This window comes from Oryctolagus cuniculus, chromosome 5, assembly GCF_964237555.1.
Source record: "Oryctolagus cuniculus chromosome 5, mOryCun1.1, whole genome shotgun sequence".
In the NCBI taxonomy this organism is placed as follows: domain Eukaryota; kingdom Metazoa; phylum Chordata; class Mammalia; order Lagomorpha; family Leporidae; genus Oryctolagus; species Oryctolagus cuniculus.
In genome coordinates, this window is record NC_091436.1 from 41,732,392 (window position 1) to 41,746,889 (window position 14,498).

The 14,498-nt window shown below is 37.3% G+C and overlaps 1 protein-coding gene across 1 annotated transcript in view; it reads left to right on the forward strand.

Annotated features, from left to right (window-relative positions):
- The window catches only part of THEMIS (thymocyte selection associated), a 210,914-nt gene extending 197,618 nt beyond the window's left edge, over positions 1-13,296 (forward strand). Inside the window, exons 5-6 of the mRNA XM_008263480.4 lie at positions 932-1,084; positions 12,302-13,296. Coding sequence (XP_008261702.3) covers positions 932-1,078 — 147 coding nt within the window. The 3' untranslated portion in view covers positions 1,079-1,084; positions 12,302-13,296. The remainder of the gene's footprint in view (positions 1-931; positions 1,085-12,301) is intronic.
- The last annotated feature ends 1,202 nt before the right edge of the window (positions 13,297-14,498 follow it).

Here is a 14,498-nt window from a genome sequence, read left to right on the forward strand (position 1 = left end):
TTTGCCAGGGAGTCTTGGCTTTTCATGCCTAAAATACTCTCATGGGCTCTTCAGCCATATCCAAATGCCTTAAGGGCTGATTCTGAGGCCAGAGTGCTGTTTAGAACATCTGCCATTCTATGAGTCTGCTGTGCATCCCACTTCCCATGTTGGATGGCCAAAATTGATTGGCTAGTTTTGACTTGATGAGTCTTCATATATATACAGGATAATACCATTCTAGTTTGAATTTTGGTATGAAGAAAAGTGCTAAGATTTTAATTTCCCATTTAAGTCTTCAGTTTTTGCTACTATCTCATGATTCTTTTTAAACACACAACGTGTCAATAAAACATCAAACACTATTCCATCTCTTAAATGTGAGATGAATTACAGGGGCCATTATTGCCATGTGTAAATAATTCATTATTATGGTGAATTATTATTCTTAAAATGACTAGAGGAGCTTTATTATGTTTGCATAATGCTGATAAAAATGGATTATTTTTAGAGTAGTTGTTATTGGTTTGTTTATATACAGGGTATATATCACACAAAAATGAAACCTGATCTTCATTAAATTTAAATTAAATTTCTATATAATTACATAAGAAGTAGAAAAGTACAGGATTATTTAACCATAAAATTAAAAATGAAAAATATTTTATAAGCTTCACAAGAAAACATTAATATACACAAATGGTCTTTACAGATGATTTTCTGTGTTTAAAACTTCTTATTCTGTTCATTTTGATTGCCTGAAAAATTCCACAACTAGATTACTGAAATATATTGGGAACAAATCATTTGTAACTTGCTTTGGCTTCTAGAATGTTCTGTTTCAGGTGCCCAGAAATGATATGCCACATGATATTGTCATACATCTGGGAAGCATTTCTTTTGGACTGATAATTTATTTGTGAAATCAATCACTCTGCTTTTATCATTTCAGAGACACCGTGTAGCAATATCTAAGAAACTTCACTCAAATCAAGGTGGCCTGGATTCAGGAGTACTGCCTGGTTGTCAGAGTCATTTGACTGATGTGGCGAGAGAGAAGAAGAAACAAGGGGCACCACAGTGTCAGGCATCAGTGTGACTACAGGTCAGATAATCCACAAGATAGTGCTTTTAACCACCTGCATGAAACAGGCACAGTATCTGGATCCTTACTACCATTTTGTTTGGAATGTATGTGTCATCCAAAGTGACCAGCTGCCCTGCAAATCACTGAAGTGAAGTTTTAAGTGAGGCCTGGTACTGAATACTCATAATAAAAAAAGACTATTTCCTGTTATTAGATTTTCTCTCTGTTATGGTTTTCATGCACAAGGAAATATTGTAAGATTGCTTGAATTGTGATGATTATAAGATTTTGGTATTTTTCCTGGGAAATATGAGCAAAAAGCATAAATGGCTTGAGAAGAGGTTAAATAGTTGTGATGATTTTAATTTAAAGAAGTGTCAAAAGTAATCAAGTGTAGCTTTGAATTATGTTGTTTAGTTTGTAGATATGGTGATCTGATTTTTTTTAATTTCTACCAAGGGCAAAACAAGAACAAATGGACATGTGGAGGAATTGATAGCATTAAATTGAGCTACCCAGACTAACTTCCTCATGGTGGAAATCTGGGATGAGTTAGCAAGGGAAATAAGAATTTTCTTTCTTGGCAATATTTTAGACACATGAAACCAGCTCAATTTCTATTACATTTTATCTTTGAAACTTTGCATTTAGTTTGTAGGAAAATTGAAAGTGTAATTATTCTTAAGCATATGGTTTGTTCCTTTTCACTCCTTATATGGTTTTGTCGCTAGCATACTTTTTTCTCCAAGGACATGTAAAAGTCAAAATACTAGATATAAAGTCTCTGAAGTGTTTCTGCTCCAGACTCTGTCTGTACAATCTGGGTTCTTTCATGTAGTTAGCTTACTGGCTTCTGACACTCCTATAAAAATATCCTATAGAGCTTTTCTTATTACCTTTTCATTGACTCTCTCCGAGTGATAAAAAAATGAAATTCTGTAAAGGGCTTTGAAAACTATGCATATTGCGATTCCTCCACATTTCAAATACCAATCAAGTGTGCCTATAAAAGAAACAACCACTGCAGTGAAAATTGCAGCAGTGTGTTGAGTCTCAAGCCATTATTAATTCATTGGAAACTATTTTTTTCTTTAAGATTACAGATCCTAAAAAGTACCAGATAACGCAATTCCTGAGATCAAAGGTTTTGTTTCAATCATAGGGAAACTTGTTATCTTATCTTCCCCTGTGTGTGCATCTTTTGGGTTGGTACTGCTGCAGCTTCAGCTTTGCACTCTGAATGAATAGTGTGGAGTGTGTTAGAGACCAGGGCAGCCCCTGCTTCAACAGATTGCCTGTAAGAAGTGATGACTTTAAGGACATAGAATTAAAGTAGTAGTTCTAGGCAAGTGAGATTCCTAACTTCACTCAAGAGAACAACATGAAATCTCCTTTTTTAGGCGAAGCTAATTTCAGTAGGTATTTATTTAGAATTTACTCAATATTCACATCTGGAGGATATTTTTGCTTTCCTCATCTGTATGTGTAATATATCACAGATTCTTTCCTTGTTTTGAATTGTAATTATGGAACAATTCTATACACAAGCATAAAGAAGTAAAGAAGAACAGGAATACAAGTTTCAAACTTCATTTTCTTTTGAATAATATAGTGTATGTTTCTTCAATTGGAAAAAGAAGACTCATTTGACCCATACTTAACACTGAGAATACTTGATGTGGGTAGCTCTGAATACGACTGGCCTCCTTTGAGTTCAGGATGAGCAAATGAGAACCTTTCTGAGTTTTCCTTTCTTTTCCATGCTTAGACATATGCGCAATCATTTCCTACATTCCCTTTTGGCAAGAGTAGCAGTGGCAGAGCCTTTGCAGGGTATCATAGATTGGGAGGGGAAGAGTGTCAGATTAAGATTGGAGCCTGATTTTAGTCTCTCAGTTAGATACAATGGAAGCTTTCAAATATGGAACTAATAATTATACTAAAAGGATCTCTTTATCTTGGTATTCACTGTGACTCTCAAAGATTTACTGAGTGCCTGAACATGAATCCTGTAGTGAGAATTGACTCCATTGCAGCCAGTAGTATAATTCAGGAAGGGTGCTGCCAGTCCCCTGTTCCCCTTCACTAGCAAACTGATGAAAACCCTTGTCCAGAATTCACTGATGGTCTTTCTTTGTGAGTTCTCGATTTTTTTCCGTTTGCTTGGTGACATCAATGTCTTATTTTAGGAATGTTGTTACTAATACTGCACATTGTTTTGTCCATAGATCTCCAAGACAGCAGTTCTTTGAAAATAGGATACATAAGTGGCAGCATGATGAAGTTCAGACCTTTGGAGTCTGAACTGAGACATCTGGGTTTACATTTTGGCTCCCCCCCACCCCTCAGCACTTGGCTTTGATGATCCATCATTAAAGGCTCCTGTGTCTTTATTTATGAAATTGGTCTAATAATAATCTCACCCCATAGAATATTTTGAAGATTATACTAGATCAACTAGGAAAAAAGTTAGGATAGGACATAACAGCCCCCTATAACCTTTCATGATTGAATCTTTCTCAGGAGTTGGTGACTCTACAGTATCTTGATAAGATGCTGGCTGTGGCCCCTGATGTGACTCTTACAGTCTCTGAGTCTGTCTGCACATTTCTTTGCTCTGAGAACTGTATTCTCTTGGGAATGTCATGGCCTTCATGAATGCTGTGAACATAGCAGGGGTGAGAAACTCTCTTGAAGATTTCACTAATTTCTGTGAGTCCAAAAAACTCCAATTGTGTAGAGGCACAGATGCCCTAACTCTAATAGAGTCATTCCCCTGTTCCTATAGCAGCAGCAGCAGCAGCACAGGAACAGTCACCGTTTAAATAGCTTCAGAGCTATTTTTAGATGATGTGATGTGTTAAAGGGAAATGTTTGCATTAAGCTAGGTATTGCACGTCCAGTTCCTTGGGTTGATTTGCATGAGGACAGCTGATTGGAAAGCACTCACTGCCAGGAACAATACCACAGCAGGGTTAGCAGAGGCAGGTCCAAGCCGAAGGAGAAGTTGACTCCTGATACAATAATAAAGACTTTCAGTTTGTGCATCCTAAAGGGAGCTCTAGGATTGGCAGGGCTGGGCTCTTTTGAATTGTCCTGAATTGGAGGGTAGGGAAGGAACCTTTATACTCCCAGCATCAGTTAATCATTGGACACAGCTGTCCCTGGGAAAGGCTGCTACTGTTAGGCAAGGTGGTTTCCTTTAGCCAAGGGCAAAGTCATTTGGTCTAAGAGGATTATTATTTAGTTGTGAGGAGGATCTGGTTATTATGTAGGTCACTTATTAATTGCTGCAATTGCCGCCTGGCTAAAAAGGAACTGTTTTCCTTGTGCCTCCTTGTGTGACCTTCTAGAAACTGAAGTCATTGCCAGAAAAGATAACCTTTCAAATATACGCATGTCTGCTCTACATAAATTTTCTCTATTAAGCAAATTTTATACACTCCTAATCCATGTTCTCTTATGTAATAGCCATCCTTTTGAAGCCTCAACTGTATTCTTTGAATTATCCCTACATCTTTATTCTAAATCTGTACCACATTTGTCCTCATAAATTAGGCTACTCAAGTAGTGAGAGGAACTCTGGGCCAGAAAACAAAACGCAGGAGCTCTAAATTCTAGTCTCAGCTCTGCTGCAACCTAGGAATGTAGCCTTTCATAGACCATTGCATTTCTCTGAACTTGGATTTCTTTACCAAAATAGAAAGGACACTAGGTAATCTTTATGCCCTATCAATTCTGAAAGGTTGTTATTTGTGGTGCATTCTCATTAGTGCATTGAGACTATTGGACTCAAACCAGCTCATCTCTAAGTAAGACTCATAGATGATCCACCACACCTGTGATCCGGCTTATTTTGGTAAATGAAACAGGTGAGAGCAAACAAGATCCAAGGAAAGCTCTCCACTGAGGCTAAGGCAGAAGCCAGAAGCCAGAAACCTGAAAATAAGGAGTGGATCTATAGAAAAATAAAGTATGTGTGTTGAGCCTTAGCTTAATCAAAATGTTAAAGCTACACTTCACATTTTACTTGTATGATGGGGAATGAAACATATTGGTTCTGTATCATGACTATTTTTATTATTAGACTGAGCATTCTATATTGAAGACTTTAAATGTCTACATGATATCAAGAGGTAGGTATTTTACATATCATCATAAAACACATTTTTTGTCTGTTTTAATACAAGAATACCTCAATCATTCAGTGTCCCTAGTACTATTCTAAACACAATCATTACTTATATTCCAAAGACCAGACAATCTGTTATTTAAAATATTGAATGGGATGGGCACATGGGTGGGGAACCTTTTATCTGACGAGGGTCATTTGGATATTTATAACATCACTCATGGGCCATATAAAATTATCAGTTTAAAAACTAGCCTGCTATGGGTATTAAATTTCCAATCCTTCCTGGGGTTCCTTTGGCAGAGCCGGATCCAATGGTAAGGCCCAATGGCTGGAAGTTCCCCACCCTTGATCTTACATATCAGTTAAGATGCTCACATCTGGGGCTGGTGGAGTGGTACAGTGGGTTAAGATGCCGCTTGCGGCCGGCACTATGGCTCACTTGGCTAATCCTCCACCTGTGGCACCCCGGGTTCTAATCCCGGTTGGGGCGCTGGATTCTGTCCTGGTTGCTCCTCTTCCAGTCCAGCTCTCTGCTGTGGCCCGGGAAGGCAGTGGGGGATGGCCCAAGTGCTTGGGATCTGCACCCGCAAGGGAGACCAGGAGGAACCACCTGGCTCCTGGCTTTGGATCAGTGCAGTGCACCGGCCGTAGTGGCCATTTGGGAGGTGAACCAACGGAAGGAAGACCTTTCTCTCTCTCTCTCTCTCTCTCTCTCTCTCTCTCTCTCTCTCTCTGTCTAACTCTGCTTGTCAAAAGAAAAAAATGCTGCTTGCAACATCAGCCTCCCATATTGGATGCCTATTTGAGTCCTGGCTACTCTGCTTCTGGATGCAGTTCTCTGATAATGTGCTTGGGGAGACAGTAAATGCTGGTCCAAGACTTGAGCCCCTCATACTCATGTGGCTGATCCAGATGGAGTTTGTGGCGCCTGCCTTCAGCCTGGCCCAGCCCTATCTGTTGTGGCTATTTGGGCAAGAAACCAGCAGACTGAAGAGCTCTATGTCTCTGTTTCTTTCTCTCTGTCACATTGCCTTTCAAATAAACAACAGCAACAAAAAAACTTAAACAAAATGCTCATATCCACATTAGAATTCTTGGATTCAATATCCAGCTCCAACTCATGAGTTTAGCTTCCTGCTACTGATGACTCTGGGAGGCAGCAATGTCTCAAGTGATTGGGTTCTTGCCTTCTACATTGGCATCTTGATCACATTTTCAGATTTCAGTTTTGGCCTGACCCAGCCCCAGTAATTATGAACATTTTGGAAGTCAGCTAATGAATGGTATGAGTGTTTCTTTCTCTCTCTCTCCCTCTCCTTCTACTCTCTCTTCCTCTCCCTCTCCCTATCCTTCTCTTTTTCTCTCCACAAACAATAATTTTAAACTTGTAATACAAATATGATAAATATTTCATGTTTCTATTTAATATCAATGCAGATTGTTCATAATCTAAACATAATCATGATATTGGAAGAATTTCTTGCAATTCTAGGGAATGTGATTTTAGTTTGGAAATACTGACATCCTAAAGTAAAATGTTCTAAGACTCCTCTTCATTTTATAAAACCTACAGTCTTTCTCATTTTTCAGAAGACTTAAAGGTTTAAGAATGTGCTGGAAGGAGAATCCACAGTCATTTCATTCTTTGAACAGTTCTGAAATATCATTTCCTATTAGGCAGTTGTGTGAGCACTGACAACTTTGCCCTTCTTCCTCCCTAGAGATTAATTTATTTCCAGCAGCACTTGCTCTTCATGGAAAACCTCACTCGTCAGCCTTCACCAATGGGAGATCTCATCAGCAGAATGTTAATTATAAAAGCGAAACCACATACCATATTGAAAGGGAAAAATGTTGTCTATATAAAGCAAATTTTTTCTTCCTTTCATTCCAGTCTTTTCTCAGCCTGGCTGGACAGGAGCAATATCCACCAGGAAAATATCTCACAGGTTAATAGGGTATACTGGCAAGCATGCACACTTTGCAACCAGTCAGATCCAAGAAGGAGCTCTAATTCAAAGAATGTCATTTTTATTTGTGATCATATTTCCATCTTTAAAATTAGATAAAATACCTACTTCACATGAAATTTGTATGCATAAATAAGTGACATAATATGCATGTTTAAATATACACCTTGGAACCCATCCTTTAGAACAAGGCTGACAAACCACATGCCCTGTAGGTCAAGTCTCTCTTACATCTTGTTTTTTTACAATCCAGAAGCTAAGAATGTTTTTAAATGTAATTTTAAGTGGTTAAGGATAATAAAAAGCAGACTATTTTTTGACAAGTGAGAATTACATAAAATTCAAATTTAAAGGTCTATAAATAAAGTTTTATTGGAATACAGCCACATTTCTTCATTTACATATGGTCTATGACTGCTTTATGCAGCATACTTTAAGTTGAGTGTTTTTGAAAGACATTTTCTATCTGGTTCTTCAGAGAAAAACTTTGTTAACTTCTGAACTGGAGAGTGGCTCAGAGGTTCTCAGGAATCTATTTCAATGCATTTCTCAGGTGATTCTGTTGCAGGATATTCATGAACCGCACTTTGAAAACTAATGCAACAGAAGACCCATGAATAACCTTTCTCTGTTCACTCCTCATACCCACCCTGTTAGAAAATCTAATTGGTTTTGACTTCAAACAATACCAGTTGGGATTATTGCTTTTTTGCCCATGTCCATTGCTATTCACCTTGTCTGAGTTATCTACTGCAGTCAATAATTGTATCTCATCAGGATTATTGTAATGGCTTTCTAACTAGTATTTGCTTATGCTCTTTCCCCATAGTGTTCATTCTCAACACAACAACTCTCTAAGTGAAATAACCTTCCCTCAGACAGCCACATGGCTTTCACTTTTGTGTCTCTTAGGTCTTCCTGCAACTGTTAACTTCTTTATGATCCATCCATAAACATATTATTGGAAAGTGTAACCATCTTCTGGGACTGCCTATCTCCTTGATCTAACATATTATATCAGAATATTACGTACACTTTACTGTGATGTTTGATAATGGTCACCTTCCCTATATAAGGGCACCACGAGGGCAAGAATTTTAATCAGTTTACATTATCATCAGATTTTAGAAGAGTATCTGGTTCCTAAAATGTTTTAATATTTCTTAAATAAAGATATGATTCCTAGACTCCTATTCTACACTTAGTAGATAGGTAATGGATGGCAATTGGCAAACATTTTCTGTATGCAAAAAATAGTTGCCAGGAGCTTAAAGATAAAAATAATCCATTAAAATGATTAAATATCCACTTATGACACACTGTAAATAAGAAGGAATATGGCTATTACTTTGTATCATTTGTTCATTCAAACTTAGCCAATGATTTAATTACAAAAAATGTTAAAAAAGAAAGTAGAAGGTGAATGCAGATTTGAAAATAGGGGTGAAAATCCAGTTGAAAATGTTGGAAGAGATTCCAGGAAACCACAATCCAGCTGCCTTAAGGAGAAGGTAAATGGTTTGCTATGTGTGTGACTGTTAACAAGTTGAACAACTTGAGGAGACTAACAGTTCCCAAGAGGTAATGTGAGGTGTGAAAAAGCTTGGTTCAAATTAAAATTTTAGGGAACATGCAATTTATAGCAGAATGTAAAATGAGTTTTAGATATACTTATACTTGCTTCCTCTAAAATATGAGAAAACAGAGACTTAATTTTAATCTTTTCATTCAAAGAATTATCCATCTAATTTTATGCTTATAATTTGTTCATCAAATAGCAAGTCATAGACTCTGAAAATGAAGGACACTTCTTCAGTGTAGCTTTTTAGAATCAAAGACAAAGTAAAATTCCACTTTATGTCTGTTTTTGTATGGTTAAGGGATTCACTTACTAAACATGACTCTACATCCCTTAGTTAAACTGATCATCTATGTAATTGGCTCAGTGAATACTCAGTTATTTTATTTAAATTTTTTTATGAAGTCAAGGAAAGAGAGAGAGAAGAAGAAGAAGAAGAAGAAGAAGAGGAGGAGGAGGAGGAAGAGGAGGAGGAGGAAGGGGAGGAGTTAGATAGGATGGGGAGAGGTGGAGAGAGAATGCATCTATCATAGGGTTTACTCCATAAATGCTCACCATAGCCAAGGCTGGGCCAGCCCAAAGCTTTGAGCATGGAATTCAATTTGGGTTACCCACATGAGCAATAGGTGGGCAAGAACCCAATGGCTTGAGACATCACCTGCTGCCTCTCAAGATACACCAGCAGGAAACTAGAATCAGAATCAGAGTCTGAACTAGAATCCAGAGCATTCTAGTGTGAGACATGGGTGTTCCATTGTGACATTTTAATTACCGTGCCAAGTACTTGCCCCTGAATATTCAATTCAATGTGAAAAACATCATCTCCATATTAAATTTGTGACATTTACAAAAATAATGACTGATAAATGCCAAAAGAGATATGGATTTTAAGTGAATTTGTGTTTTAAGCTATAAATACTTTTCAGGGTACCAGTGCTCTGGCATAGCAGGTAAAGCCACTGCCTGTGACATCAGGGCACCAGCTCATGCCTCAGCTGCTCTACTTCCAATTCAGCTCCCCGCTAATGGCATGGGAAAGGCAGGGGATCAAGGTCCAAGTGTTTGGGCCCCTGCAACCCATATGGGAGACCTGTATGAAGTTCCTAGCTTTGGCCTGGCCCAGCACTAATCATTTTGGCCATATGGGGAGTAAACTAGCAAATGGAAGATTGATCTCTCTCTCCCTCTTCGTCTTTCTCTGTAACTCTGACTTTCAAGTCAATCAATCAATAAATCTTTGAAAAAATAGTGATTTTCAGAAAAAAGCAATTCCTCTACATTTGGGGATTTCTTGAAAGTCAATGGTATGAAGAACAAGTTTTATTCAATATGAAATTTTCAACTAGAGTGGGACACCAGAACATGGTGCATCCTGGCTTTGGACAGAAGATTGGGCTTGATCAGGCAAGGTGAATGACTTGTAAGATCCCTGCTAAAATGAATATTAAGCTCTATTATCTCATTTTGGTATTATTTAGTTATTATAATTTCCTCACCTCTCATTTTCTAACTGTGGACTATCTTAAATCACCTTATTGACAAGGGATAGGGAGACTAGTAACTGTCAAGATGACAGATTGAACTTTCAAACAACAGGCTTAAAATGGTTTTGAGTGAACAACATGAGGTGGTAATAGCAAGACTACTGCTGCAGTACTTTCCATTTTACAAAACACTTGTGGGTCCAATATTTCATTTGCCATTTCCTCAACCTCTGTGACTCAGTTATTATTGTCAAAAGCTCATTCTTTTTTGGAAATAGAATTCAAAGTTTCCTCAAGACACAGCTGGTGAACTCAAGTCTCTGGAATCAGACCTGGATTTTCAGATCCTAGGTCCCTGCACTATGATGATACAACTGGTTGACTCTCCCTCCCCACCTCTCTCCCCCACGAAAAGCAGCACTGTTCTAGCAGATGATTGTTGGTTTCCCTTTTTACAGATAAGGTCACCAAGGTAAGTGAGGGATGTGGGAATTCATTCTGGGCATACTTCTAAAATATCTTGTGTTCTTTCATCCATAATGGTGGGCAGTTGTATTGTTATGTGTCTGGTAAGAATGACCTAAAAATCTACCAACAGTCAACAGGGACAGTGGATAATGAGGGGAGGAAATGAAATCCAGGAAATGGTAGAGCCCAGGTTGCTTTCTCTGGTCAGACACTAACAGCCACTACTGTTCTCCTATATCCATCTCTTGGGCCCCAGGAATTGACAGAGGAAAATAATTTGAGGCCATTAGCAGATTTAGTACCACATGTGGGTAAATGCCCATTTTTTTGTATGTTGATGTCACCTTTATTCTTTCCCAATGGGTTTGTGAGAATCTCAGAAATTGCAAGACTATCTTCATCTTGATATTTTGCATATATGGTAAAACTTGCTAGCAGTTGGTGAAATAGTTGTAGGTACTTCATCTTTATTAGTGCATTTAACATTTGTAACCCTCCCATAAATTTTACATTATTGGCCTTTCCCCACTCCTGTATTTAATAAGAGGCAAGGAGGCCCTTTAGAGTAAATAATGTACTTTAGGTTATATTCTTAGAGGCAGAAAATGAATTCAAAGAAGGATGGAAGCAAGAAGGAGGGGAGAAGGAAGAAAAGGAAGAAGGGAGGGAGAGGGGGAAGAAGCCAGTCAGTCATAGGCTAATGAGTGCTGCGGAGCCAAAGCTGCGGATGGGTCCTCTGCAGGTCCAGATGGCAGGCACTTAATAATAAAGCCACAGGAGAACTGCAGCAAGTTCTGGTTTTCTGTGACACTCTCCCATTGCCATGCTTACTAACAGAGCTTTAAAAAACCCCTCCTCTCTCAAACTCTGTAAAGGCAGCATGGAGAGGGATGAAGTATCTTGTCTGAAGATTTAGGTCTGATTCCAGAGACTCGAATTCACTGGCTGGGTCTTGAGGAATCTGATTTCTGTTTCCAAACACAGAATCCTGTTAGTAATGTAGCTTACTTTAGTTGAGAGCTTGATAGGTCTGTGTATATATTAATTATGAGCTTTAATGTAGCTTATGCTGAAGACCTGTTGCTTTTGCTTCAGTTTAGCATTTCTTGATTCCCATTTCCTGTTCTATAGTTCATAGAACTCTCTAGATTTGCACTCCATTTTGCAGGCACAGTGCTGCTGTAGACAAGAATGTCGGGTCTGGAATCAGACATTTTTAGATCATGATCGGCTTCAATCAGTTACTAGCTCAACTTCATTTTGACCTCAGTTTCCTACCTTATGATATCCATATCATAGAAGAATAAAGTAGGATGCAAAGAAAAACTTTTTTTTCAATAGCAACAAAAATACTTCACAAATTTAAGGTACTAGCGCCCACTTCATAGGAAAAAAAATCTACCTCATTTCAGTAGATTTTATATTTCTTCTTTTTTGTTTTATTCTTTGGTTCTTCCTACTTTGCTCCCAATTATTTCTCTAAAACCATATATGCGTGAGAGTATCCTATAAACAGCAGTTGAAAGCATACTTTTTCCTTGGCAGTTATTTCCGACACGTATTTCTAATGGATGCCTCTTATTTTTTCTTTACTTATAGAAACCTTCAAAAATGAAAAACATCAAAAAATAGTGAGATGTGACAGGAGACATTTGGACAGTGAACATAAATGTTGCAATGGAGATGGAAACTCAGCCTTCTAAATGAAAAACAACGATTCCCCAGCGGACCGCAGAAGAAACTCGGCTGGCCACTGCAAAGGAGAAAACAACCTTAAAAGTTTTAGCAGATAAAACTCAAAGAGGAATCTATGACATGGAATTCACATATTCTACTCTGCTGTGCCCATATCTGTATGTATCGCTTCATTGTTAGTCAGGACATATTTATTTAATGTGCACCTATTTTTTTTGGCTCTTATTTCTACCACCAACAATTAAGTAACTGAAAAACATTTTATATTTCAGAGTAAAATCATTCTACAGTAGGATGAAAGCTCACTGAATATTGTTACTTTTTTATAAATTGTTTTGATATTTTTCTACTGTTATCATCATTCCTGTTCAGGCTAACTTGGAGAAAAATAATTGTATGTGAGAGTGATTTAAAATACCTAGGTTTCTTATCTGAGTCCCTTGTAACTCTGGAAATGAGTTTGCCTTCACAACTGCAGTTTATTTTTTTAAATAAATGTGTTCAAGTCTCAAGAGCCAAAGGTATTTTGAGTCATAGGAGTTTTCCATAACTTCTTCCTTTGCCCCAACAACATAAGATCACAACTTAAATGTCACCAAAGTTGTGATATTATGTCTAATTCTATGTACTATATACTGCATAACCCTTTAGAAGGAGATTTACTAGGTTTGCAAGAAAACCATTTAGTTAATCCTAATATTTGATGCAAAGAAAAAAGGCAATAGAATTGTAAAAAGATACAATAAATTTGCCTGACCAGAAACCAAAGTGATTGTTAATTATACATATCAGAATAAAACTCTAATAGTTGCACAATCCGTAAAAATTACCACAGCAGCTCTCACATTTTGATAATTTGTCTTTCCATGTATTTTTTTTTTCATATTAGAAACTATTTACTTTTAATAAAGCAAAGAAACAGAAAAGTTATCTGGCTAATGTTAGAGAGAAATTTAATGGCGAATCTTGGACTTTGTTCACAGATCATACTATACAAAAACTAACTTATTTAATCTCCCATCTCCTAATTATTTTATATTATGTGAACAAATTAGTCATTTGTTCCAAATGAGGACAACAAATCATGAGAAAACTTATCAACAGAAAAAAAATACAGCTAAGTTTTTTTCATACAATGTTTATATTCTGATCTATTTTATTTTAGTGTTTTTTTTTTCTTTTAAATGGCAATGAATCCTGATTTTCAATACCCTAAAATTGTTCAGTGATTTGGTTGTTGTACTACCATTTGTTATCTGTACAATCTGATATTTTATGGATGGTTTCACTTTTATTTATCTTGCTTTCCATTCCCCTAGGAACAATAACTTAAAGTGTCTGTTCCCACACTTGATCATTGATCACAGAGAATTTTGACTACTACCAACCTTGGCAAACTGTATAATAGGTGTTTTAGGATTTATAGTATTTGTTATTTTTCAAAAAATAGTGAATACTTAGTATTTCTTAACTGGTGTATGAAAACAATTGCATTTTTATTTTTGATAAGTCCAAATCTTTGATTAAAATTCAAGGGAGGGCATGTCTTAGGTCTTAAGTCATTAAGAGCTTTCTAATGGAAATCATATGTAAAATTTCTAACTTAAAATAAGTTCTTTTACATAGTGTGCTTCCAGGTGTCTTGATTTTGAAAAGTCTAATAAACTTCGTGTTCCGCTGTGGAAAATTTGGGGCTATTGATTATAAATTTCCTAATTTGCATTTGTGTGTGTGTGTGTGTGTGTGTTGTGTTCTGTGTTTATGAAATAAACATCTTCCTAGAGCAATTAAGTTAAAATATTATTTAGATTAAATGGATTCTTTATTGCCAAGGATGAATAGTAGTAGTTGTCTTGCATTAATCCAAGAGAAGAGTCCTTCGTGCTCTGCCTAGTCACAATAACCAAATTTCACAATATGCTCAAGTGGTGTAGATGGGGGCCGAGAACCAGTCATGTTTTCCTCTTCCTAATTGAATCATAAAAGCAGTTTTGGGGGCCGGCGCTGCAGCTCACTTGGCTAATCCTCCACCTGTGGCGCCGGCACACCGGGTTCTAGTCCCGGTTGGGGTGCCAGATTCTGTCCTAGTTGCTCCTCTTCC